We start from the raw sequence: 26,216 nt of genomic DNA on the forward strand, positions 1-26,216 counted from the left end.
CGCGTACCAAAAAAAAAAAAAAAAAAAAAAAGTGGAGAAATAGTATAAGAAAATGTAATACGCTGATGTGACTGTGGTTTTTCATTACTTTGTTAAAGTCATAAAATTACTTTTCACCATTGCCAATAGAATATAATGAAAAGGGTCTTACTGTTGCATATAAAGAGATCACAGTCTAGTTTTTTTTCTTCAGCAGTATTTACTGCAAACTTATTTGTATTTCTTTGCTCCAGCAATACTAAGTTGGTAGAATCTTCCTAAACATGTAAAACAATTTCTATTACACGTTTAGGAAAATTCTTTGCATTTCCATATTCTGTTCCCACTTTCTTGAAAGGCTTCCCACCACTATTGGTTTGGCAAAATACTACTCCTTCTTTGAAACCCAGCTGAAGATTGAACTTATGTGTCAGAACTTCCTCGATACACCAGACAGAACTGGTGGCTCCATTCCCTGATTCTGAAATACTCTGTATGAACTGACCTGTCTTACCGCATACACTACTCTGCACTGTATTGATGATTGTCTGTATTCTGTGCATTTTACCAAAGGCTGAGCTCCTTAAACTCTGAGAATATATCCTACCTCTCTTTGAATGTTTTTTTTTAAGAAGGATGGATGGATGCATGGATATTTTATGTTATATTTTAATGATGACATTACACATTTCTTAAAAGTTGACTCATTTTATAGCAATTGGTACATCAATAAATGTCTAATACTGTTCCTGAACCAATAACTGCCACCCTAGCAACTAATTTACTTCCTGATCTGTCACCATAGTTGAGATCAACTTAATGATATCCTTTGAAACAGATTTAGAAACATACACATAAGTCATGAGTAAAGAATTTTATTTTTCATTCATTTGTAAGGTTTATCTGACTAGTATTCCTTTCACTTAATCACAAAATAGAAGTTGAAAATCGTTTTTTTTTTTTTCTCGGCCACACCATACGGCATGTGCGATCTTAGTTCCCTGACCAGGGATCGAACCAGTACCCCCTGCGGTGGAAGAGCAGAGTCTTAACCATTGGACCACCAGGGAAGCCCTAGAAGTTTAAAAATCTTTAAACAACAACAACAACAAAAGCATGACTTCCCTGGTGGTCCAGTGGTTAAGAATCTGCCTTCCAATGCAAGGGATGCATCTTCGATCTCTGGTCAGGGAACTAAGATCCCACATGCCGCGGGTCAACTAAGCCCACACGCCACAACTAGAGAGAAGCCCACGCAACACAACTAGAGAAGCCCACGAGCCGCAACTAAGACCCAATGCAGCCAAATAAATATATAAATATTTAAGAAACAATAAAAAAGGCTGATGTAATGGAGGAAGAGGGAGTACGGGGTTGCTGGGTAGTCAGGGAGGGGTTCACTGAGAAGAGGACATGTGAGCAGAGATCTGAAGGACAAGACGACAGACATCAGAACACAGGAAATAAGAGCATTTCAGACGGAGTCATAAGACAAAGTTGTATTAAGAACTGTGTTCAAAAACACAGGGAAGGCCAATGTGGCTAAAAATGTAGTGAAAATGATGGTGGTTTAAGATAAAGTTGATTTGGAAGACAGGGACTGAGTTTTATTTTTCTTAATTTAACTTCACTATTCTTCCTTATATTATTTCCTATTCCTTATATTACTTTCAATCAACTTGAATATTCTCTTAGATATTTTAAAATAATTATTTCTATTTATTTTTGGCTTAGAGTAGCCGAACGACTCATTTCTACCAGATTCCTTTAATTCTGTTATCTTTTAAAGCTGTGTATACATTACTCCAAAAACAAATGCTAAATAGCTAAAAAACTTAATCATCTCACAGTGTTCTCCATTCAAAATAAAGCATCCAGTCCAGCTGATTTCCGTGAAATGACTCAGTGTTTTGACATGCAGGGAAAAAAAAAAATGAGTTATTTTGTTTATACACAAAGTTGGTATCTCTCATCTACCACAGGAAATTCAGAGGGAAATTATATTTGTAATTTACTGTAGCATCAAGTTTAATGAGCTATATAGTTACCAGCTTATTCATTTAATAAATGTTTATTGAGCACCAGAGCAGAATACTCCTCTGCGTCAGGTAGTATTCCAGGTACTGAGGATGCAGCATTCAGTAAGATACAAAAGGACCCTACTACTCTTCTAGAGCTTACATTCTAGACTGTATATGTGTGTGAAGAAGGCACAGAAAGATAACAAACGTAAGTTAAAACATGGTTAAGTGCCATGATGAAAAACACATGGACGGATGTGATGGGGGTGAATGCATGGTCAGAAAAGGTCTCTCTCGGAAGGCATCTGAGCTGAGAGCTGAATGACAAAAAGCAGCCAGCCAATGGAAAATCTGGAGAAGTTCATTCCAGACAAAGGAAGAGCCCAAGGCAGGATCAAACACCCCATTTTTTAAGGCAAGAAAAGAAAACGAGCATGGCTATAGAAGAAGGAGGAAGGGGATTGCAAGGCCAGAGAGGTAGTCCAAAGCCACGATCGTGAAACTAGTAGCCCACAATTGTGAGTGTGGATTTCACTGTATGAGTGATGAATCCATAAAGTTTCCATGCAACACAAAGACATGAACTGCTTTACATTTGGAAAAGACCAGTCAGACCCAGGGGAGGAGGATGAACTGTAGGGGTATAAGGATGAGGACAGGGAGGCCTGTTAGTTAGGGGACTACCAGAGAAATCTAGGTAAGAGCTGACAGTAGATTGGACTAGGATGACAGCCATGAAAACAGAAGGGAGGATAAAAGTGATTCAGAATATATTAAAAAGTAAAATCATCTCAACTTGGATTGGATATGAGGAGTGAAAAAAAGAAAGGAATCCAGGATATTATCTTAGCTTGGGTTACCTGGGAAATAAAGCCTGAGGCCTAAGCTTATAGGCTAATGCTGTGGGGCAGGGCGGGGTGGGGGTAGGATCCAAGGGGAAAAAAAAAGAAAGAAAAGTGAGGCAGGAAGGAGGGAGAATAAATATAAGGCATATGTTAAGCTGATAACAGTTTCAAAACAAACACAGATGATTGTTAATCTTGTAGAACTTCAGAGACAGTATGAAACCTCTTTGTATTGGAAACAGTCCAGTGGGGAAAGGAGGAAAAAGAATTTATGGGCAGCCTCCCTCCCATATCCTGTCTCCCCTAGATCAAAGTCAGGCCCACAAGGCTTTAACCCACTCACACTTCTGGGTGTGTGACCCAGTGCCTCTAAAGCACCTATAGGTCCAACCTGGCCAGTGTCAAGGTGTGATGGTCTTTCATTATCAGTTAGCACCGTACATAGGGGCTCTCTGGTCTGTGCTGACAGCAGCAGCTGCCAGGACTTTATGGTAATAAGAATATTTGTAAGAACCTATAATGAAAAATAATCTAAAATATATATATATATAAACTGAATAACTTTGCTGTATTCCTGAAACTTACACAACATTGTAAATCAACTACACTTCAATTTTATTTATTTATTTATTTATTTATTTTTGGTGGTATGCGGGCCTCTCACTATTGTGGCCTCTCCTGTTGCAGAGCACAGGCTCCGGACGCACAGGCTCAGCGGCCATGGCTCACGGGCCCAGCCGCTCCGCGGCATGTGGGATCTTCCCAGACCGGGGCACGAACCGGTGTCCCCAGCATCGGCAGGCGGACTCTCAACCAATGCGCCACCAGGGAAGCCCCACTTCAATTTTAAAAAAACATTAAAAAAAAGAATACCATGAGCCGTCTCAAGCACAGGGTTTTGGAGGTGAGTCTGGGTGATTAGCTCTGGAATGGCACATAAACCAGCAGAGATGACTCCTGGCTTTTGGGCTTCAGTAATTGGGTAAATGGTGGCACCTTTTATTACTGACATGGGCAAGACTGGAAAGGACCAGATGTTGGGGAGAAAAATCAAGGGTTCTGCTCAGTACATGTTAAGTTTGAGATACTAATTAGGCATCTAAGTGGGTATAAAGCAAGCATGGGAGACAAAGAGTCTGGAATTGAGGTGGGAGGACAGCACTGCAGGCTGTAGTGATTGGCATAGAGATGGTACTGAAAGTAAGAGACTACATAGGTTCAAGAAGGACAAGAACGTATATGGAAAAGAAAAAGGTATTGTCTAAATACTGTGGCCCACTAATATTTAGAAAATGAAAATGAGCAAAAGAAAACAGCAAGCAAAGAAGATTAACAAGCAGTGGACACTGAGACAAAAGGAAACTCATGAGAGTGTGGTGTTGTAGATTAGAGGGCAGTATATTTAAGAAGGGAGTGCTCAGCTGTATTGAATACCAAGAGCCACAATAAATGAGAACCAAGACATGATGACTGTATTTGACAACATGGAGGTCCATCAACAACCTTTAGAAGGGTGGTTTCAGTGGATTAGTGGGGACAGCAACTTGACTGGAATGGACTGAGACGATGATTCATCAAGAAATGGAGTTTGTTGTGAAGGGGAAGCAAAGAAATGGCAGGGTGTGTGGAGTCAAGGGAAGGTTTTTAAATGGATGCTATCAGGGTATGTTTGTGTACACCAGTGAGAGGGAGCGGGGTGGAGGGGGGACAGTAAGGGGTAGGGGAATAGAAGGTACAAACTATTATGTATACAACACAGGGAATACAGCCATTATTTTATAATAACAAATGGAGTATAACCTTCAAAACTTGTGAATCACTATATTGTACACCTGTAACTTATATAATATTGTACATCAACTATAATTCAGTAAAAAGAAAAATAGGGTAAAAAAAAAGAGAGAGAGAGAGAGAGAGAGAAGACAACAGATGACATCAAAATGAAAGGGGGTTTTAGGAACAATATTCCTGAAGAGGCAAGAGAGATGAAGCCTAGTGCATAAGTGGAGGGGTGGGCCTTTGAAAAAAGAAGGGGCACTTCATTACAACACAGTGAATGCAGATGGCTTGGATGCAGATGCACTCAGATTGGGAGATGTGGTGGTGAGAAAATAAAGGCATTCTACACTGACTGGATCTATTCTCTTCCAAAGAATAAGAGGCAAGATCACAGTCATTAAATATATTCAGGTTGGCACTCAACAGAATGTGTTTCACACAGCCAGGTCACCTTCAAGTTTACTTTGGTAAGTATGCTTTTCTAGACAAGGAACAAAATTCATGGTAAATTCTAATTATATTCTAGCTTCACACACATACACACTAATACTCACAAGAAAAAATGAAACCACTTAGCTACACAATCAAATATCACCATCTAGTGGCTGAAACCTTAAAAGCCAACATATCAAAGCTGGGACCCACACTGTGATTCTTGAGAAGATATATCCTAGTTAGAATTAATTCAAGAAAAAGCTGAACAAAATAACTTATAAAAAAACTTTAATACTGCATGAAATCTACCAATCACATATAAAATCTTAAAATAAATTACCTAAAGTATATTTACTGAGTGCTTACTAGGTGCTAGGTGGCATGCTAAGCTCTTTTACATGGACTTGCTCTTAATACCCCAATAGTCTAAGCGATAAGTGTCACCATTTTAATATAAGGAAACTAGAAATTGACCCTTGAAAGGTTAAGAATGTGCCCCAAGTTTATACAGATAGAAATGATAAAACTAGGATCTGAACAGAGTTAAAGTAACTTCAAAATCCACACTCGTAACCACTAGACTTACTATACTGTCTCTATAAGGCACCAACATTACTTAGGGCTTGCGTAGAAAAGTAAACTAGTCTTCTGTTACAAAGAATCATGAATACTACAAGGTAGAACTTCAGAATTTAAAAACCATTCCACTGCATACCAAATTTTTCTAAGAGCAGTTATAGTTTGTTACTAACGAAATAAACTGGACAACAGGAGACTCTGGTGCTCAAGAACTATGCCTCCTTTGGAGGAAGACTGACATTAACACACGTGGATCATGCAGAGTCAATGTGTTCAGAAAACTCTCTCTGTGCTAAATAAAACTAAATAAGAGAATCTTGAGGGCAAAAATGAAGAAGATCACAAGGAGGCAAAAGAATGCATCCCAGGAAACAGAAGGTGCTCCCTCTCTCCTTCTTTAGCAATTCCTCCAGGGGCATCCCTACTTCTCTACCATTCTAAGGATTATTACTCATTCCAAGTTCAAAGCTGTTCCATATTTTATTACTTAATCCTTACCATCATAGGTTATAGGGAAAGGAATAAGACTCAGAAAAGAACAATAATTTTCAAGTGTCATATTCTCATACAGATAGGAAAATTCTATTCCCAAAGTTCCTTTGTGGTTGGGACATGAAATAAAATATGTTCTCAGAATACTGTGTTCTAATCTGGAATTTAAAATATATATTCCTATAGTACAATGCAATATATGGTAATCCACAAAAACCTATTTAGCCATAATATAGCAAAACACAGCAGCCTTATAAATATTCAATAAATATTTACTGAGGGCCTGGGAAGTGCCACAAATTGGTCTAAGAGCTGAAGGTAGAGGACAAAAGTCTGTCTAGACAAAGTCCCTACATTCCTAGAGCTTACATTTCTACAGAAGAAAGGTAACTAAATGTAAACAACTAAATAAGCGTATAAGGTAACTTCAAAAAGGGAGAAATACGGGGCGTCGTTGGTGGCGCAGTGGTTGAGAGTCCGCCTGCCGATGCAGGGGAAACGGGTTCGTGCCCCGCTCCGGGAAGATCCCACATGCCGCGGAGAGGCTGGGCCCATGAGCCATGGCCGCTGAGCCTGCGCGTCCGGAGCCTGTGCTCCGCAACGGGAGTGGCCACAACAGTGAGAGGCCCGCATACCAAAAAGGCCCGCGTACCAAAAAAAAAAAAAAAAAAAAAAAAGTGGAGAAATAGTATAAGAAAATGTAATACGCTGATGTGACTGTGGTTTTTCATTACTTTGTTAAAGTCATAAAATTACTTTTCACCATTGCCAATAGAATATAATGAAAAGGGTCTTACTGTTGCATATAAAGAGATCACAGTCTAGTTTTTTTTCTTCAGCAGTATTTACTGCAAACTTATTTGTATTTCTTTGCTCCAGCAATACTAAGTTGGTAGAATCTTCCTAAACATGTAAAACAATTTCTATTACACGTTTAGGAAAATTCTTTGCATTTCCATATTCTGTTCCCACTTTCTTGAAAGGCTTCCCACCACTATTGGTTTGGCAAAATACTACTCCTTCTTTGAAACCCAGCTGAAGATTGAACTTATGTGTCAGAACTTCCTCGATACACCAGACAGAACTGGTGGCTCCATTCCCTGATTCTGAAATACTCTGTATGAACTGACCTGTCTTACCGCATACACTACTCTGCACTGTATTGATGATTGTCTGTATTCTGTGCATTTTACCAAAGGCTGAGCTCCTTAAACTCTGAGAATATATCCTACCTCTCTTTGAATGTTTTTTTTTAAGAAGGATGGATGGATGCATGGATATTTTATGTTATATTTTAATGATGACATTACACATTTCTTAAAAGTTGACTCATTTTATAGCAATTGGTACATCAATAAATGTCTAATACTGTTCCTGAACCAATAACTGCCACCCTAGCAACTAATTTACTTCCTGATCTGTCACCATAGTTGAGATCAACTTAATGATATCCTTTGAAACAGATTTAGAAACATACACATAAGTCATGAGTAAAGAATTTTATTTTTCATTCATTTGTAAGGTTTATCTGACTAGTATTCCTTTCACTTAATCACAAAATAGAAGTTGAAAATCGTTTTTTTTTTTTTCTCGGCCACACCATACGGCATGTGCGATCTTAGTTCCCTGACCAGGGATCAAACCAGTACCCCCTGCGGTGGAAGAGCAGAGTCTTAACCATTGGACCACCAGGGAAGCCCTAGAAGTTTAAAAATCTTTAAACAACAACAACAACAAAAGCATGACTTCCCTGGTGGTCCAGTGGTTAAGAATCTGCCTTCCAATGCAAGGGATGCATCTTCGATCTCTGGTCAGGGAACTAAGATCCCACATGCCGCGGGTCAACTAAGCCCACACGCCACAACTAGAGAGAAGCCCACGCAACACAACTAGAGAAGCCCACGAGCCGCAACTAAGACCCAATGCAGCCAAATAAATATATAAATATTTAAGAAACAATAAAAAAGGCTGATGTAATGGAGGAAGAGGGAGTACGGGGTTGCTGGGTAGTCAGGGAGGGGTTCACTGAGAAGAGGACATGTGAGCAGAGATCTGAAGGACAAGACGACAGACATCAGAACACAGGAAATAAGAGCATTTCAGACGGAGTCATAAGACAAAGTTGTATTAAGAACTGTGTTCAAAAACACAGGGAAGGCCAATGTGGCTAAAAATGTAGTGAAAATGATGGTGGTTTAAGATAAAGTTGATTTGGAAGACAGGGACTGAGTTTTATTTTTCTTAATTTAACTTCACTATTCTTCCTTATATTATTTCCTATTCCTTATATTACTTTCAATCAACTTGAATATTCTCTTAGATATTTTAAAATAATTATTTCTATTTATTTTTGGCTTAGAGTAGCCGAACGACTCATTTCTACCAGATTCCTTTAATTCTGTTATCTTTTAAAGCTGTGTATACATTACTCCAAAAACAAATGCTAAATAGCTAAAAAACTTAATCATCTCACAGTGTTCTCCATTCAAAATAAAGCATCCAGTCCAGCTGATTTCCGTGAAATGACTCAGTGTTTTGACATGCAGGGAAAAAAAAAAATGAGTTATTTTGTTTATACACAAAGTTGGTATCTCTCATCTACCACAGGAAATTCAGAGGGAATCCCATGGCAATAACTGAATAGCTTTTCCCTGCTACACACTAATGTGGTCTAGAGAAAAAGATAAAAACAACAAAGTTAATGAACTTTTAACAGGCATTTACAGGAATTTCTAAAGATGTTTTATGGATGTTCTGAAAATGATTTCATAAATGCGGAAAATCTACAGTTGGTTTTCTTCTGACTAAGACAGAATGGCCAATCTTGCAAAGTTCTACAAGAGAAAAATCTTTGCCTAAAACACTGCAAATGAGAATTCACAATCTAACATTAGGCCGTTAAGCTGTTAGTTGTCCTTATTTATTGTCTACCCTTCACTCCCAATTTGAGGTGCTAATATATCATAGCTTAAGCATTATTTTATGTTTTATATTAAAATGCATTAATAAGATTACTCCCAGAATCAAAAATAATAACATGCCTAGAAACAAAAATGCTGGCTCCTCAACTTTGACACTTTGACTCGGTTATGACAAAAATGATAAACAAGGAATCTTATAATCAACCTTACGGATAGAAAAAAAAAAAAGAAAAAAGAAGATAAAGAACAAAGAAAAGAATTTTTAAAAAGTGCTTCTTGTTCAGCACTACTTTTAATTTCTCAAACTCTTCAGCACCACAAGGGAGATACCAGTCAAAGGCACAGAGCCCTGACTGTAGATCTCTGGATGATCTGAGGAGTATTCTGTCCTACCAAAGACCAAAACTGTTCTCGAAAAGAAAACTCTAAAAACATACCTTTTATTTTCAGCCAAAGTGGCTCCTTCATCCTTCAGCTGTTTACTTTTCTCAGCACAGCCTTCAAAGAGAATTTCTTTCCTCCGTTTAATGGCACGAAGCCAGTTCCCTTCATCATTCTCAACTGCATCCTTCTCATCAGCAGCTTCAGCTTCAAACTGCTGGGAAGTGACCTTTGAGACCTTCTCACCAATCTTCCTTTTCCATCCAAAGGAAGCCATTCTGGAAAAATTACAAGGAAAGAGCTTTAAATTTCAAACTTGGCCTTTTATAGAAGTATTCCAACAAATAGGTAAAGAAAGGATAATAGGATTAGACTGTCACCATTTTTTGACCCCTAATTAAAATAGTGGATCTAGACAATAATCACTGAAGGCTGCTAACATCATAAAGAAAGACAAGTCCACAATTGTATCTCCTGATGGAAGTGACACAGCATCCATGAAGTACTTCTGCCAAAAATTAAAGCTCAATCAGATCAAACCTCTACCAGTTTACAAGAAATATGGGATACAGATGAGCATGTTAAATAAGATGTCAGAGATGCAGACAGCAAGAAACAGAAACTAAAGAAAAAACTGGTTTCTTCAAGAAATGAACTGCCAGGTTTCTTCAAGAAAAAAAGAAAAGTGAGACTTAAGAAACACACAAATCAAATATAATGTGTGGAGCTTGCTTAGCTACAGGTTCAAACAAGCCAATGGGGAGGAAACCTTTATGAAATAATAGGCGAAATCAGAACAATGATTTCATATTTGATAATATTAAGAAGTTCCTGCTTTTTTTTTTGGTATAACAGTATTGTGATTATGTTGACAAAAAGAGTGCTTATCTTTTAGGAATACATATTAAAATATTTTACATGAAATTACACAATATCTAGGAATTGCTTCAAAGTAAGCGGGAGTGGGGAGTGCAAAACAAGAGAGATATAGATAAAAAGATTGCTTTGAGTTGATAAGCGATGACGTTAGGTGGTGAGTACACAGGATTCTTTGTACTTTCCTCTCTCCTTTCATATATGTTTGAAATTTTCCATAAAAAAAAGTTTCTGAAAGATTCAAACTTAGGAAATGACTTAATTCACAGAACTATAAGGTTAATCAGAATGATAAGAAATGTTAAACTGCTTTGTAAATCTGCAATAACATACAAATGTAAGGGCTAAGCGAGACAGCATAACTGATGGAACAAAGTTAAAGGAAACCCTGGAAGAACTGAACAAATATTTATTTAGAGAAGGGATTTGCTGAGGGAGCGAGAGCTCTTGCTAGTTACATGGATGGGTTTAAAGATACTGAGAAACCCTTGGAATTCTATATAAATTTTTATATGCTTGTGTGCAATCTGCACAAGAGTCTCTAAGCTTTCATTCCATTCTTAAAGAAGCCTATAACCCCAAGAAGATTATGATCAACTGACTGATCAACTATCGAGATAAGGAAAAGCAATGAACCAGAGGTCTCCATAAAACTATCAAAGAATGGGCATTGTGGGAGTAAGGGAGGGAGAGAAATGAAATAGCAAGTAACTTCTAGCAGGTATCAGGATCTTTATCACTGATGCACATGCTGTAGTAAAGTATAAGTAACCACTAGAATGAAGGAGACAAAAAAACTGAGGTTGGCTATGAGGTCACTAACATGGAAAGGCCCAAGATAATGGCAGATTTTGGAGGGGTAAGAAAATTGTGGGTCATGTGCCTAAGTTCTTAATGAATATGACAAAGTGCCAATAAACTACAGCAATCAAGAAATGTACAGGTTGATACGTGTAAACCACATGCTTTCCACAGGAGCAGAGATTTCTAGAAAAGCCTGTAGGAGTAATGGATTATAAGCTATACTAGGGAATCAGGACAACACCAAACTCTGTCCCCAGACCCCTTATAATAGAGGAGAATGAGTTTCCTGTTTGAAGATGACTGCAAGTAACTTAGGGAAAGAACCAAGAAATGGCTGAAAATGTAAGTGTGGTTACTAAGGAACGGAAGTCCGGAGGCCCAGAAGGAGAACAACATGAGAGAATGGATCGTTCGGAAGGTCTCAAGAGATAACAGAATAACTCAAGGTAAGAAAGAAGTCTTGTATTTATGACTGTCCCTAAAGGTAACAAGGATGAGGATGATTAAGTTTTCTGGCTTCAAGTTTCCAAGTTGGCAATGTGAGGGACCAAGACGTGTGGGAACTCTAATAATACAGACATTATACCCTGCCACAAGCTAGAGAATGCTCTTCTTCACTGCGACGTAAAATGCAGCACCCAAGACGAGAAACCTGATGAACACAAACAGGTAATGAAAACAGCATCCTTCCGGGTACAGGGATGTAGTCGGAGGTGAGGAATTCAAGAACTGGTTTACCCGAAAATGTTACCGCAAAAGAGAAACCAGCATTAGCGATTTCCCCTCATTTTGCACAACAGTAAAGAAGAGCGAAGTTCTTAAAGGCTGCCCAGGACGTCACACGCGAGTTCACAGCCCCGCCCGCGGCCGCGGGCCCCTGCCACGCTGGGGGCAAAGCCAGCTCGCTGCCGCTCCTCCCGCCGCTCAGGGCGGGTCAAAGCCGCACCGCCCGCCTCGGAAGCCGCCCCGGGCGCGGGTGCCAGGGAGGGCCCGATCCCCAGACTTGCTGGTCCCTAGAGACCAACCTTAGCGTCCCGGCTCTGCCACACCCGCGGTGGGCCTCAACTCCGACTTCTGAAGCTCCTTTCTCCCGTTACCCCAAGACCCACCAGCCTCGCTTCCCTCAACTTCCTCCAGCTTCCACCACAGACCCGTAGCCCCTGTTACCTGATGACCACTCCCTGGGTCCCGTGTTTACATTCCGCTTGCCCTTTGCCCACCGGAAACGGAAATTACCGCGCCCAACCTCCTACCTGCTTGCCGTAGGTGCAGGGTCTCCCAAGATAGGGGGTTGCCCGATCTGGGGCGTGCGAACAGTCCAGAGAAGCTGGCAGGGAAGAGGCGACTCTTAGCGCTTTTCTCTTCCGCAAGCCTTTCCCCGGGACCACAAATCCCAGAAGTCACTGCGGCCGCCCCCACCCCATTATTACCCTCAGAGGCTGGTAGTCCGGGCCGCCCGGGCCGGGATCGCCCTCTAGCGGCAGACGAGAGCGTCGGCGCGCGGGCTTCCACAGCTCGGGAGCGTGGGAAACCGCGGCTGCGCGGGCTGGGTGCGCGCGGAGAGGACAGCCCTGGCGGTACCACGAGTCCATCCAGTCAGCAGGTAAAGCGGAAGAGGCCCGGGAAAACGATTTGGGGGGAATCCAGAGCATTGACTCACGACTCTCCCTAAAGGAGTTTACAACCTAGTTGATGAGGTCGTCCAGACGCTGAAGACAGAGGCAAACCCGACTGAAAAAGGGTACGGCCGTGGCTCAACCGTTGGGGAAAAAAAACCCCAAAAAGTTGGACTCAATTTCTCTAAAGAAGAAAGAATTATGGCCCGAAAGTAGCTGTCTTGAAAAAAAAAAAAAAAAGTGGGGACATGTAATACAGGGAAGTGTTTAGGAAATTGAAAACTTAAGATCGTTTTGATTTCTCAATGTCGCTGTGGATCATTTTTGTAGAACAGTTTTTCTCAACCTCAAGGCTGTAACATTTCCAACGGGATGATTCTTTGTTGGTAGAAGGGGGCCTTTCCTGTGCGGGGCAGGGTGTTTAGCGGCATCCCTGGGCTCTACCCACTGTATGCCATTAGCATCCACTCCCACCCCACCAGCTGTGACACGCAAAAATGTCTCCAGACATGAGAAAATGTCCCTGGGAAAATGATGGACCCCCCACCCCTACCCCATTGAGAACCACTGATGGGGAGCAAGGATTCTCCAAAGGTGATCCTCAGACCCCCTGAGGGTCGTCAAGATCCTTTCAAAGTCAAAACTATCCCTATTTTCATGCTAACATGAAGACATCATTTACCTTTTTCACAATGTTGACATTTGCGCTGAGAGTGCAAAAGCAATGGTGGCTAAAACCACTGGCACCTCAGCCCGAATCAGGGCAATGCTACCAAGCTGTACTAGTAGTCATTGTATTCTCCACCACTGTACACACTCATTGTAAGAAAAAGAAGATGCAGTCCCTCAAAGTCCTTGAAGAAGCAGTAAAAATTATTTTATTAAAATGACCCTTGAGTACACATTTTTTTTTAATATTGTGTGACAAAAATGGAAGGTACAAAGTACTTTTCCTGTATATTGAAGTATGATGTCTCCAGATAAAAGCACTCGTGAAATTGCGTTATAGACTGAAGTAGATGCTTTTTTTGTGGAATACAACTTTTACTTAGAAGGGCTGACACCCCTGCTGGTTATTCAGGCTTGGGTCTGACAGGACTTTTCGTGAAAATGAACAAAGGGAGCCTGTTACATCAAGGAAAACAATCGACAGTTACCAATGATAAAATTCAAGAATTTAAGCAAAAATCATCGTTCTAGAAAACATGTATTTGCCATGGAGATCTTGCCAGCTTCCCAGTACTTTCAGATTTTTCCGATGAGATCAGTGGTGGTATCAGATGCGATTTTTATTTATAATGTATTGTTGGATTAAATGTTTCAACATTGGTAAGAACTGTGGAAGTGAACCAATTTTTTCAAAATGAGCAATACGCAATTGTGGTAGCCAACTTCCAAGATAGCCACCTATGAGCCCTACTCCTGGCATTCATACTATTGTGTAGTTTCTTTCCACATCATACCAGGATCGTTCTGTGTTGCCTGTAGGATAGGGCAGAAGTGATAGTATACCGCTTCTGATATTATATCACTTCTGATATTAATAAAAAAGACACTGCTAAGGTGGTGGCAATGTTACTTCATCTGGGTTAGAGGTTTACATGGCCATGTTCATTGCAAACCTAAAACACTGAAAATACATCAAGCCAAATATTTTATGATTTGTGCACTTTTCTGTATATGTTATACCTCTATAAAACTCTTTAAAATATATATATTTCCCTAACAAGGCATTCAGAGCAGGTTTTATGCGTTATGGTCACATTCATAGTGCTCGGTTCATAGTTGCCTTATGAGGGGATATAGTTTGCAGAGTAAAATAATTAAACGGTGCTCAAAGCTGTACCCCTTTCTAAAAGGAGTCTTTCCTAAATCTCTCAAATAACTTAATCTTGATCCACTCTACCCTAGTAAAGGCGACCTCCAACACTAAGTTTTCACACTTCACCCACCACTTTCCTACTTACTTTGGTCTATGATCATAATGCATCTATTTATATATTTAATAATTTCCCATGCTGTCTGTATAGACAACATGATCATCTTCCAAGTTGCTAGAAATCCTCTACATTTGTCATAGTTAACGTTTACTGTCATCCACAATAAATAGAACAGCCTATTTGTTTACAATAAATAGAACAGTTCAATAACTATTTTTCAGACAAGAGAATTTCTTGTACAGTTTTGTTCAGTCATGGTACTTAAGAGTAATTAATTTCCCTAAAGGAACAATCTATGTGCTGTTCATAACAGTCTAGTACTGTGTTCTGTTAAAACTATCAAGCTATTTTAAGGATTCAGAATGTCAGCAGTCTAACACAAGCCCTGCCAACAATGCCGTATAAGATTTCATACTGATTGAATTCTAACAGTAGTGGAATTCTAACAAAATCTAATGTTAGCAGCCAAAGATAACTGCTCTGATTTTTATTGTATATAACTTAATATTTGGTTCAGGTGGTTAATTTTTAGATGAAACAAAAACTCACTAATTTAGATGAGACAAAAATCACCACGTTCAAGTGCTAAAATTTGTTCAAGCACTATACTTTAGGCACATTGTTTAAAAAGTGCACAGATGGTCGGCCATAACAAGTGCCTTTTTTTTTTCCCATGTAGTTTTCCCAGAAGTTAAAAAAGTTAAGCACATTGTAAGCCGATGAAAAATGATGTTTTTCTTTATTATCCATTTTCCAAATCAAAGTATTTGAAATTGTATCCTTAAATATACTCTGGTCAAGACATACATGAACAAGTCTCAGAAATATTGTACCACAAAGATTGAGTTCTACCATACTACCAATTTATAGTTATGTTTTATGTGGACTTTCATTCGTCTAGTAAAGAGAACTCACGATGAAAATATGATTTCTGTTGTGGATGGGGGAGATGGAAGGAGTTAAGGGGAAAAGATTTAAATACATTTTTTTCTTTCATTCCAAAGGTTCATGGAGTTCTACATCCACCCATAGCCCACCAGTCATTAATTAGTTCAGTGTGAATGGTATCACTACAAGGTCAAAAAGTGGGGGGGGGGCAGGGTGAGAGGGCAGGACTTTTTGTACAAAATCATTTAAAACTCTGAAAAACTACAGAACCATCCAAAGAAAAAATATAATCAAAGTAAAAGCAATGGAGTTTATTTCAGTGAAATTATTTTAAATTAGATATGATATATTAAGCTCCCATATCCCCCAACCTGGTAGAAAAGTTCCTCTCAGTGAGAAATCATTTATTTTAATGGCAAAAATTTTACATATCAGTAAAATCTGTTATATTTAAAACTATGTATACAGTACATTTCTGGCAAAAACCTTATACATCTTTCAGTTGTCAAGACAAAGTAAAAATATGGTTGCATAAAATCACAAAAAATATAAATTGCTGAAAAGATAATAAAAAAAGATTAAAAATCATTTGCATTGACTCCCTTACATCTTCAATTAGTAAGAATTTGCAAACAACAGTAAATTTCTGAAAATTCTGATGCAACCTTGACATACTCAACCAAAAGTTGTCATTTCAAATATCCCAGCTTAAAAAAAGAATTTACTGCAATAGTCTGTGCATTTATTATACTATTTGTACAAGTGCAATATTTAAATATCTTCAAAATAAAACTCAGTAACTAAAAGGAACCACAATAACTTAAAAGAAGCAGTTTACAAAATTAACAATTTTTAGAAGGTCCTATTTAATTGGTTCCTCTTTTTGTTCCCTGCTCCCCACAACAGGTTATAGAGACATTACAACGATGTCTTAGTTCTATATACAAATCTGTAGCTTTAAAAATACAGTCTTCTGTTCTTAACATTAGGAACATAATGCTGCATTTAGAGCCTACATGAAGTCAATATCCTCAAAACAGAGGGCCACATACAAGTTATAAATACAGTTTGAACTTATATTTAAATGGAACTCCTATAATTTTATACAGCTTTCAGATTCTAAGTTGAATAGAATAAGCCCTGGACAAAAGGAAGCAAGGTTTTTCTTTTGAATTCAGTGCATGTTTCTAGGGGTACTGGAGCCAAATCTACAACTACAGTAAGTATGCAAGCTATCATGACATTTGAGTACATTATCATCTGGTTACAGAGGAGCCAAAAACAATACTACAGTACAAAGAGTCTTAAAAGAGAAAAAAAGATAGTTCCATTGCAATGGAAAAATAATTAATACCAAAAACTTTTTCTTGAAGTTAAAATATAGTATAAGGCAATTATGGGTGACACTAATTTTTTATTACCAGACACATGATACGAATTTTATCTGAGGTGACTCTAAATTTTTTTCTTATACCTATTATGTAATGCATTATACTAAGAGCAAGAAAAAATATAAATCAGAGCTCTTAGGAAGATTAAGCAACTTTAGGCAGTTTCCATAATGCTACTTTTTAAAAAATAATTAAAATCCAAAGCAAATGTTACTATTTAGAAGAACTAACTGATCTGTTCCATATTTTATCGAAACAATAATAAAGTAATAGCCGATGAAGGAAACACCAAATGCAATGTATAAACTTTAACTGGAGCCTGGTTGGAAATAAATTTGTAGGACAACAGGGGAAATCTAAACATGCATGATTAGATGGCATTAGAGAACTATTAATTTTTAATGGTATTATGGGTTTTTTTAGGAGAATGTCATCATTTTTTTAGGAGATGCTTGAAATGTTGAGGGGTGATGAATATACATGCAAAATCCAAATGGTTCAGGGGAAAAAAGCATATACACACACTCACACATATATATATAACTGTATCTATATACAGATATAGATAAAGCATATATGGCAAAATGTTAACAAATGTTGAATCAAAGTGGTAGATACACATGTGATCACCTTACAGCCTTTCAACTTTTCTTTTAAAAAATGTCCATAATGAAGTCTAGGGAAAAAAGTCATATCTGAGCATTTAAATAGTTTGTAAGACATGTTCTATGCACTGAATCAATTTAAAAGATACATGATTGAATGACTAGAAATTTTTGCATACACTTAATACTGACTGACATGATGAGCAGAGGACTTTGTGATATTGGCAAAACCAGCATGATTTATTTACAGTATATGCAACACGGCTCTTGTGACAAAAAGAGCAATTTATGTACAGAATATAGTGGGACAAATTGTAAAATTAAACTTCGTGCCTAGAGTATCTGAATATATAAGTTCTGTGTGTTTTTGGACTTACCAAACGAAAGAAAAAAATTTAAATGTGTCCAATATCTTTAAGGTGACTTACCACATACTACAGAATATTAAGAATATTAAGGAGGGGATATGGAAGAATCATCCAGGCTGTCCCTACTGTTGAAGATACTTGCTATTTAAGGAGCCCAGAAAACAAAATCACCTATAAAGTTCTCTGGGGATTCTAGGCAAATATTTATTGAATAAATTTATGAAGCAAATATATAACACATCAACACGTAATTAATATATGAAGGCCTTTATGGTAAATTAATATTTGACAAAGCCCTGTATACACTAAATATAAAATAGCCAAAAATCAAGTGAGCCTGAGAGAACTATAGTTCATTGTGTATATTATATTATTCTATATGCCTACTGAACAATGAACAAAATTATCTTAATTCATTTCTGCACATTATGCTTTTAACTATTAATCATGTTCCAGTCCCTGTGCAAACTGCATTCCGAAAGGCCAACCCTCAGTTATAATTATGTATAACTTGATTATAAATGGAAGCATTTGGCTATGATTTATTATGCATGCTTATTGCTATCAAAGAAATAAGCAAAGTTTTAGGTTTACTGTGCAAGAATTTTAATTAGATTTGCACACATCTCAAAAAATTCTATTGTGTGACTTCCAGGTCTTGGAGTTAAGTCAACAGGAGAAGAGTCAAGTGAGGTTACAGATGAGGTAAGAGAAGCTTCTGAGGATTTTCCTTGAGCCTCAGCATCTGAATCATTCCTTTGGCAAGCTCGATAGTTGCTAACTGAGCCCGATCTCTGTGGAGTAGCAGTCCCTGATTTGGCTTCAGTAATTTCATCTGGGTAAAAAAAAAATTCAATTTATTATAATCCATGACACCCTCCCCAAAATTTTAATAGTATTTAATTTGCTTCTTTAAGTGAGATCACTGACCAGCTATCAAGAGCATGTTTATTTTGCATACCTCCTAAAATAGAAGCAATGAATCTGTATTATGCCACTTGCCTTTTTTACACACAGCAATGTATTCCCCTAATGACTTATTAAGATTGGGTACATATCTGGCTACTCATCAGTCTTGCAATCCAGGATTAAGAGAGCCCAATAAACTAATAATGAGGCTTAATAAACATCATTCCCTAGCAATAAAAGTCAAACTTTCTATATTAAAATCATAGAATAAATGCACTTAAAATTTGAATCCTGGAAATCATCTCATCTAACTCCTCATTTTATTGATAAGAAAACATAAACCCTTTAAGAGTTAAGTGACAAATGAACAGAGAGGTAAATCTAGAACCCAAGTCTCCTAACTCTCATCTTGGTGCTCTTCATTCTCCCACTTTGTCTTCATATTTGATTTAAGATCTTATAAAAGAACAACAATTCCAATGAACAAAAATCAAGGAAAACCTAAGTTGGGAACACAATATAAAACAGTAAATGTCCGTTCAATTGGTAAACCCAGGTACTAATAAACCTAAGGTTCATGAATTTAATCCAAATACAATGGAAAAAAATAAAACCCATTCTGTATCTCAGACTGCGTTAGTTAAGTGTTAGAAGAAAAATACCATCTAGACATAGACAAACATGTTTAGCCAACATAACATAGCTCAAAACTGTGTCTTTCTGATACTATGTAGGTACTATCTTTGAGTTTACAAAGACAAAAAATTCACAGGTAAATCTCATCTAATAATTCCATACAATCTTAAATGAACAAAAGTGGCAACATATCTTAATTCAATTGATTTGGCCAATGAAGAATTGCCATAAACTTACTTAATTAAAGGTTCTGGGGGGCTTTCCTGGTGGCGCAGTGGTTGAGAACTCACCTGCCAATGCAGGGGACACAGGTTCGGGCCCTGGTCTGGAAGATCCCACATGCTGCGGAGCAACTAAGCCCATGCGCCACAACTACTGAGCCTGCTCTCTAGAGCCCACGAGCCACAACTACTGAGCCCGTGTGCCAGAACTACTGAGCCTGTGCTCTAGAGCCCACGAGCCACAGCTACTGAGCCCATGTGCCACAACTACTGAAGCCCGCACACCTAGAGCCTGTGCTCCGCAACAAGAGAAGCCACCACAGTGATAAACCCACGCACCACAATGAAGAGTGGCCCCTGCTCACTGCAGCTAGAGAGAGCCCGTGTGCAGCAACAAAGACCCAATGCAGGCAAAAATAATTAATTTTTAAAAAACGGTTCTGTTTGTGAGAGAACATATATATATATATATATATACACACACACACACACACACACACACACACACAGCTATAGCCTTTCATAATGCTGGGGTAGAATTATTATTGATATTTATTTGAATTATGAGTCAAATGTGTTCCATCAGGCTTTTTAATAGATAAGGTAAATTAGTTTTAAGAGTGTATATGCATGGGAGATCTGAATTAATGTACATTTCAAACCATGGTATGATTTTGCACCATTTACTAGAAGTCAACATTTATTCTAAATAAAACATTTTATCTTACCACAATGAACTACAAAAAACAGAAATGTAGCAGAAACTATCACTTTAGGATCAGGCTGTATCAGGCTTTAAGGATTTTAGAAGATAATCTTAAAAGGACAATAAACTATTCACAAGATACACAAATGTTCACATCAACAAAGGCACAAAATCTTATATTCTATGTTCTTTTGCTCTTGAATTACTAGGAACAATTCAAGAAGCTTCAAAAGAATCAAAGATTTACTAAAATGCCAAATTAGGTAACAAGGTCTAATATGTCATCTATGTTGTTCTGTGTGATGTACATACCATCAATACTACGGAAATCCAATAAGTATGTTCTACTGTCCACTTGGTATAACTGTAGACTCATTTTGGAGAATGTACTTGTCACAGGATTCTTCCTTCGAACACGCAAATAATATGGATTTACAACCTAGCATATGGTATGGAGAAAAACAAAGTCAAAAGGAATTCTTCTATAAAACATTATATAGACTACAGATTTGTCAAATGTGCTAATAATCAGAATGCTCTTTCTTTCTTACCTTCCATTCATAATCCAGTTGTTTAATTGCTCTACAAACTTCTGCCATGATATCATTTGGTCGACTTTGACTTCTAATTCCCAAATGCCATTTTGCTTTCCTTACACCTTGGTGTTTGGATTTCTGTGGATTTAATTCATCGAGGGTATGGCGTGCCCTTGGTGTTTCAGCAACCAAGAATGGTACTCTTTCAGGATGGGGCCGGGTCAAGTGGTGATCATCGAGAAAAGAATCGGGTGGGCTTGTTGCCAAGTAAAAATCTTTGGCCTCATTCATTATTCTCCTGTTATCTATTATGAGGTGGTAGGCAACTGCCAAAGGGTCCTGGTGATTTCTGTTATAAAGGCAGCTGAGAACCTCCTCTTCTGAGCATTCAAATTTTTCACATACTTCTTTTAAGGCTTCATCATCAATCATGGTTGAACTATATGACGGATCCTCAGGAAAGAGATATTTTGGAAGGTCCTGTTTAAACCATTCATGTTCCCTGAGAGAAAATGGCAGGGGTCAGAAGGACTTCGAGGAGAGATGAGACTGAAAGTAACAGTTTGGGGGAATTTAGGATATGAATTCATTTATATTTATACTCATACTGTATTATCATTTTTTTAAAACTGAGATTTTACTCTTCTGGCTCACATTTCATTGTATATGTTAAGGGAAATTCTCCAGCCTTCCTCTGATTTTAAGAGGGAGAAAACACTGCTGGAGCAACCAGAAACAAAGTGTCTACACTTTAAAGTTTTGGAACAAATGGCAATGGCAAAGACCATGTTATTTCCAGCTCCAAAAGAGAACAAAATTAGTCTGTGGATTCATTATAACACTCTTTGGATATAATGTTAAGTGAAAAAATATATAACAACAACAAAAATAGACAACTATTATTCACTGAGTGCTTACTATGTGGTAGATTTTAGGCTAAACACTTCATATATATTATCTCACCTCATTTTCAAACAACTCTGTGAAGATAATATCCCCTTATTTTAATGAAGGAACCGAGGATTTCCTAACTTCATATATAAAAGGATATTTTTGACTTGAACTATGTAAAAAAAAATATGCTAAAACTAAAAACATTAAGAGAGGAAAACACCCAAAAGAACAATGATGATATTCTGGGTAATGGAATTAAAAATCACTTTAATTCTCTAATTTTTTTGGTGTTTTCTAAGTCTTTTCCAATTGTCACATATTTCATTTAAATTTGAAAAAACACGTAAAACGCAAGAAAAAGCACCTCTCACTAAGATATTCTGAAATATAAATTTTACAGAATGACTAGTCCTTCTCCTCTAGTGGTAAAGTCATGCTCTGCCACTCACAGTCTGTTTTTTAGCTAGTCTGTAGCATATGGAGTAAATGGAAAGGACTGAAGCTTTTTTCTTTCTTTTTTTTAAAAATTGGAATATAGTTGATTTACACTGTTGTGTTACTTTCTGCTGTACAGCACAGTGAATCCAGTTATACATATACATATATCCACTCTTTTTTAGATTATTTTCCCATATAAGTCATTACATAGTATTGAATAGAGTTCCTTGTGCTATACAGTAGGTCCTTATTAGTTATCTATTTTAGGAATCAAGCTTTAAGTTCTACATATGATCTTTCTTCTTCATTATCCTAATGCTTTCTTCTTTACTATTCCCAGATATACATCTGATTTCTTTCTTCCTTCTCCCTCCGTCTCAGAGAATTGTGCTGTCTAGCCATTAGAAGACCAAAAGAGAAATTTCCATAAGGGAAAAAAAGGAAAGAAAAATGACGGTAGAAGGAATAAAGTTTGCAGTTTTTAAAAAAATCTTCATCAGAAATGACCTGCCCAAATTTGAGAAGGAGATTTGTCATCATCACTTTTGCCTTATTTAAACTATTCTGTGGAACCATATGCAACTGGCAAAATTGATGGACTTTTTTACCTACAAAACAGTAATTTCATATGTAATTCAATGTATACTACTACAAAAACAAACATGTCATTGATTGAATTAAAATTTTCTCATTCCCTGAGATGAACAAAAGGAAAAAATACAATAATTTATAAGATCAGAACTCAAATAGCAACACACAAATTTACTACAAAAAAGTATTAGTCCCCATGAGAATATGTAAAAGTCAAACATGAAGCATACTATAGAAAATCTTAAAGAATCACTACCAAATCTAATACCCAACCAGGGTCCTTTTTATTTTTTATTAGCTCTTTTTTAAAATTAAAGAGTAATACACTGACAAGTACAGGTTTCTGGTAACTGACTATACTGCTGAACTGAATGAATAAGCATATTCAGAACTCTAATGGAAAACTGATGAATTCATAAAAGTGCTAACAAAAGATCAAGATGAAAAAAAATTAATTACATGGGACTGAGTGAACTGATGAGGATGGTTATAATTTTTGTGACTTTCTGTTTGAATTAAAAAAAAAATGTTGGGCTACCCTGGTGGCGCAGTGGTTGCGCGTCCGCCTGTCGATGCAGGGGAACCGGTGGTGTCCTAAGAACTAGTGAGGAGTGACAAAACTGACAGCTCAAAGCACCCTTCCTCCACTTCTGACTTTAACTCCTCCACCTTATTTTGTAAGCACCTATTTTTCTGATCAGATATTATCCTGTTTGAAATGCCTAGAAGAGATTATATTTTCCTTACTGAACCCCAAGTATATTATTACAATACTTAGCCAAGAGTGAATTCCCCTCTATTTTAGTTACAGTATACACATTTACTTTAATAAAAAATATTGTGTTCAGAATTTCATTAAAGCAACTTTGTAGATGTATGGAATAAAAAAAAAAGTAATATACTGTTCACTGCTACAATTTCAAAACAAATAAAGAAACAAAAGCAAAAAAGTGAAAGCCCTTCCTCCTACCAATCTTACTTCCCTAAAGCAGCCAGGTTAGTATGTGTTCTTAAATATCAAAATAAAATAAATGAGTCTATACACTATTTTTAACAGAAAAACAGGATTACATTGTACATACTGTTCTGCAAAATTTTCTTTCACTTATATCACTGATACTGTTAGATCTGATAATCAAGTTGCTTTATCACCTGATATCTTTGATTGTGGCTCTCTTCATGGGATCCACCTGCAGCATATGTTTCAAAAGGCTAATCACAGAAGGGTTTAAATACTGAGGGGTATAAAAGATCCCATCACATATCTTCTTAAAAAGAGTTGGCACATGATCATCATCGAATGGAAGTGTTCCACATAATAAAGCATAGAGAATAACCCCACTGCTCCATATATCTACCTCTGGACCAGCATACAATCTGTAACAGGAAATATCGATTAAACAATCATTAGTAACTTAAAGAGTAAATCAATTAATCATTTTAAATATAGATACTTCATAAAGAATTATTAGTCAGAATATGGTTTCTATAAGTCACTGCTGTGTACTACACATACAGATTCTATACTAATTCTATCAGTATTATCTTTGAAAACAAAAATTAAGAATTTTTTAAAGTTACAGACTATAGCTAAAATTCTCTCCATACTACCTCACAAGGGTCCTCATGATATCCAATGAATAGGGCCAAACTTTGAACAAACATATCATTACTGAATTTAAAACCACTGTTTTTTGGTTACAGAGGCGAGATTAAGTGATCTTTCATCAAGTGAGAATGTTCTTTAGTGATGGACTCTAAACCCACTCTCCGCAATAACCAGAGACCTCATACCAAGGTAAAAGGGGCCTGAGGCTGTAGAATGAAGCCCAGCTAACTAATTCGCAGAAGATTTTAAACTCTTATTTGCAGTACACTGTAACCTACTGACTTAACTAGCTACTGACTAATTAGATAACCCATTCAAAGTCTGGCTCCAGGGAAAGGATTTCTTTAAATCGGTCAAATAAATTATGGAACTGATCAATATATACTATTTTGAAAGTAAAAGTTTCCATACATCTAGACCTCATAGAAAGACCTTATCCAAACTGGGAAAATTAGACTTCAGTAATGGCCCATTACATATATGCACAATTACGTTTCTTTTTGTTTATTTAATTAACACTGCCCCCAGTATCCAGGTCCTAAATTGTTTTCTTCCCAAAATAAGTAGACAACCCACATGAAATAATAATTTAAACATTAAGTTAATATAAAAAGGTAATGATGAAACTTGATAAATCTAAAATTAGATATTTCTGCCTTACTCATAACCATGCCTTAACACAAATATAATTTCTCTGAGCAGTCTAGGCAAGCAAGCTTATGAAAATAGAAAGAAAATACTACTCGATTTCTGCATTCTAAATTAATCAGGATGTAAGACATTCAAACAAAGAAACATGGTTTGAATGAAAAGTTATTAAAAGTTAATTATAAAAACTAGTAAAGAAACTTCAGCTTCTTTGTTTTCAACTTCAGTAGTATAGTGGAGAACAGCTACTCTTCAAAAAATTAAATTTTCCTGTCATCTAAACTATCCGAAAAGCTGCCCTATACTAAGATCCTCATGTTCTCAATGCTGGTGGTTAGTAAATTGAGAGATTAGAATTCTTAAAATATTTCAGTCTCGAGAAGATTTAAAGAATGAAAATTAAATAAAATCTGAGGACTTTATCAATACTTCAGTCCAATTCCCCAAGGCACCTTATCATAAAAGCTAAAGCTAATTTGAAAAATTAAAGCTACACATTACACTTTTAATTCTTCATCTAAGCAGAGAGTACACTATTTCTTACTACTAGATATTTCTGTATTATTCAAGTTTTTAATGTCTCACCTTTAAAACTTGCTAGTTTTAAACCTTCAGTTTCTTCCACCAGGGGAAAAAACGAAAGTACTCTCATCTAACTAATATAATTTTGACTTGCAAACCAATATCCTCGATAAATGGAGTCCTTAATCCTTATTCACTTATAATGTTTTATTCTTAAAATAGAATACCTTCTGGATAAGAAAAGAATAAGCTTTAAATTCCTTTCACTAGAATTGAATATTACACTATAGACTAACAAAGTCTAGGAAAAGAAGACAATTACAAATATATTGGGCGGGGAGGAGGTGGCAAACACTACCTTCCTGAAATTACTTCTGGTGCAGCATAGTTGGGTGAGCCACAACTTGTTCTTAAAAATTCACCATCTGACATCATGTTTGAAAGACCTGAAAGTGCACAAAATCCACTGCTCAAGATTTCCCAAAAACAAAAATAAAAACAAAACTCCATTAAACAATAAAATTGAGTTTGCATTAAAGTGATAAATCATCATTTTGTTCTTTGCTTCAACCGAATCCTATAGTCT

The 26,216-nt window shown here is 37.0% G+C and overlaps 2 protein-coding genes across 6 annotated transcripts in view; both read right to left on the reverse strand.

Annotated features, from left to right (window-relative positions):
* TTC33 (tetratricopeptide repeat domain 33) overlaps window positions 1–12,489 on the reverse strand; it is a 54,807-nt gene extending 42,318 nt beyond the window's left edge. The window contains exons 1-2 of one of the 3 annotated variants that reach the window (XM_007111976.3): window positions 12,366–12,489; window positions 9,489–9,710 (exon numbers count right to left, since the gene is read on the reverse strand). In XM_007111976.3, the coding sequence (XP_007112038.1) occupies window positions 9,489–9,709 (221 nt within the window). In that variant the 5' untranslated portion in view covers window position 9,710; window positions 12,366–12,489. Of the gene's footprint in view, window positions 1–9,488; window positions 9,711–12,137; window positions 12,251–12,279; window positions 12,317–12,365 lie in introns of those variants that run through there. The other 2 variants (XM_007111979.4, XM_007111978.3) reach the window with 2 other exon arrangements.
* Window positions 12,490–18,509: 6,020 nt separating this feature from the next.
* PRKAA1 (protein kinase AMP-activated catalytic subunit alpha 1) overlaps window positions 18,510–26,216 on the reverse strand; it is a 51,105-nt gene continuing 43,398 nt past the window's right edge. For all 3 annotated transcript variants that reach the window (XM_024121036.1, XM_024121044.3, XM_055086531.1), the window contains 5 exons: window positions 25,989–26,076; window positions 24,004–24,228; window positions 20,944–21,430; window positions 20,705–20,831; window positions 18,510–18,755 (listed from right to left, as the gene is read on the reverse strand). In XM_024121036.1, coding sequence (XP_023976804.1) covers window positions 18,511–18,755; window positions 20,705–20,831; window positions 20,944–21,430; window positions 24,004–24,228; window positions 25,989–26,076 — 1,172 coding nt within the window. In that variant the 3' untranslated portion in view covers window position 18,510. The remainder of the gene's footprint in view (window positions 18,756–20,704; window positions 20,832–20,943; window positions 21,431–24,003; window positions 24,229–25,988; window positions 26,077–26,216) is intronic.

This window comes from Physeter macrocephalus, chromosome 8 (genome assembly GCF_002837175.3).
Source record: "Physeter macrocephalus isolate SW-GA chromosome 8, ASM283717v5, whole genome shotgun sequence".
In the NCBI taxonomy this organism is placed as follows: Eukaryota; Metazoa; Chordata; class Mammalia; order Artiodactyla; family Physeteridae; genus Physeter; species Physeter macrocephalus.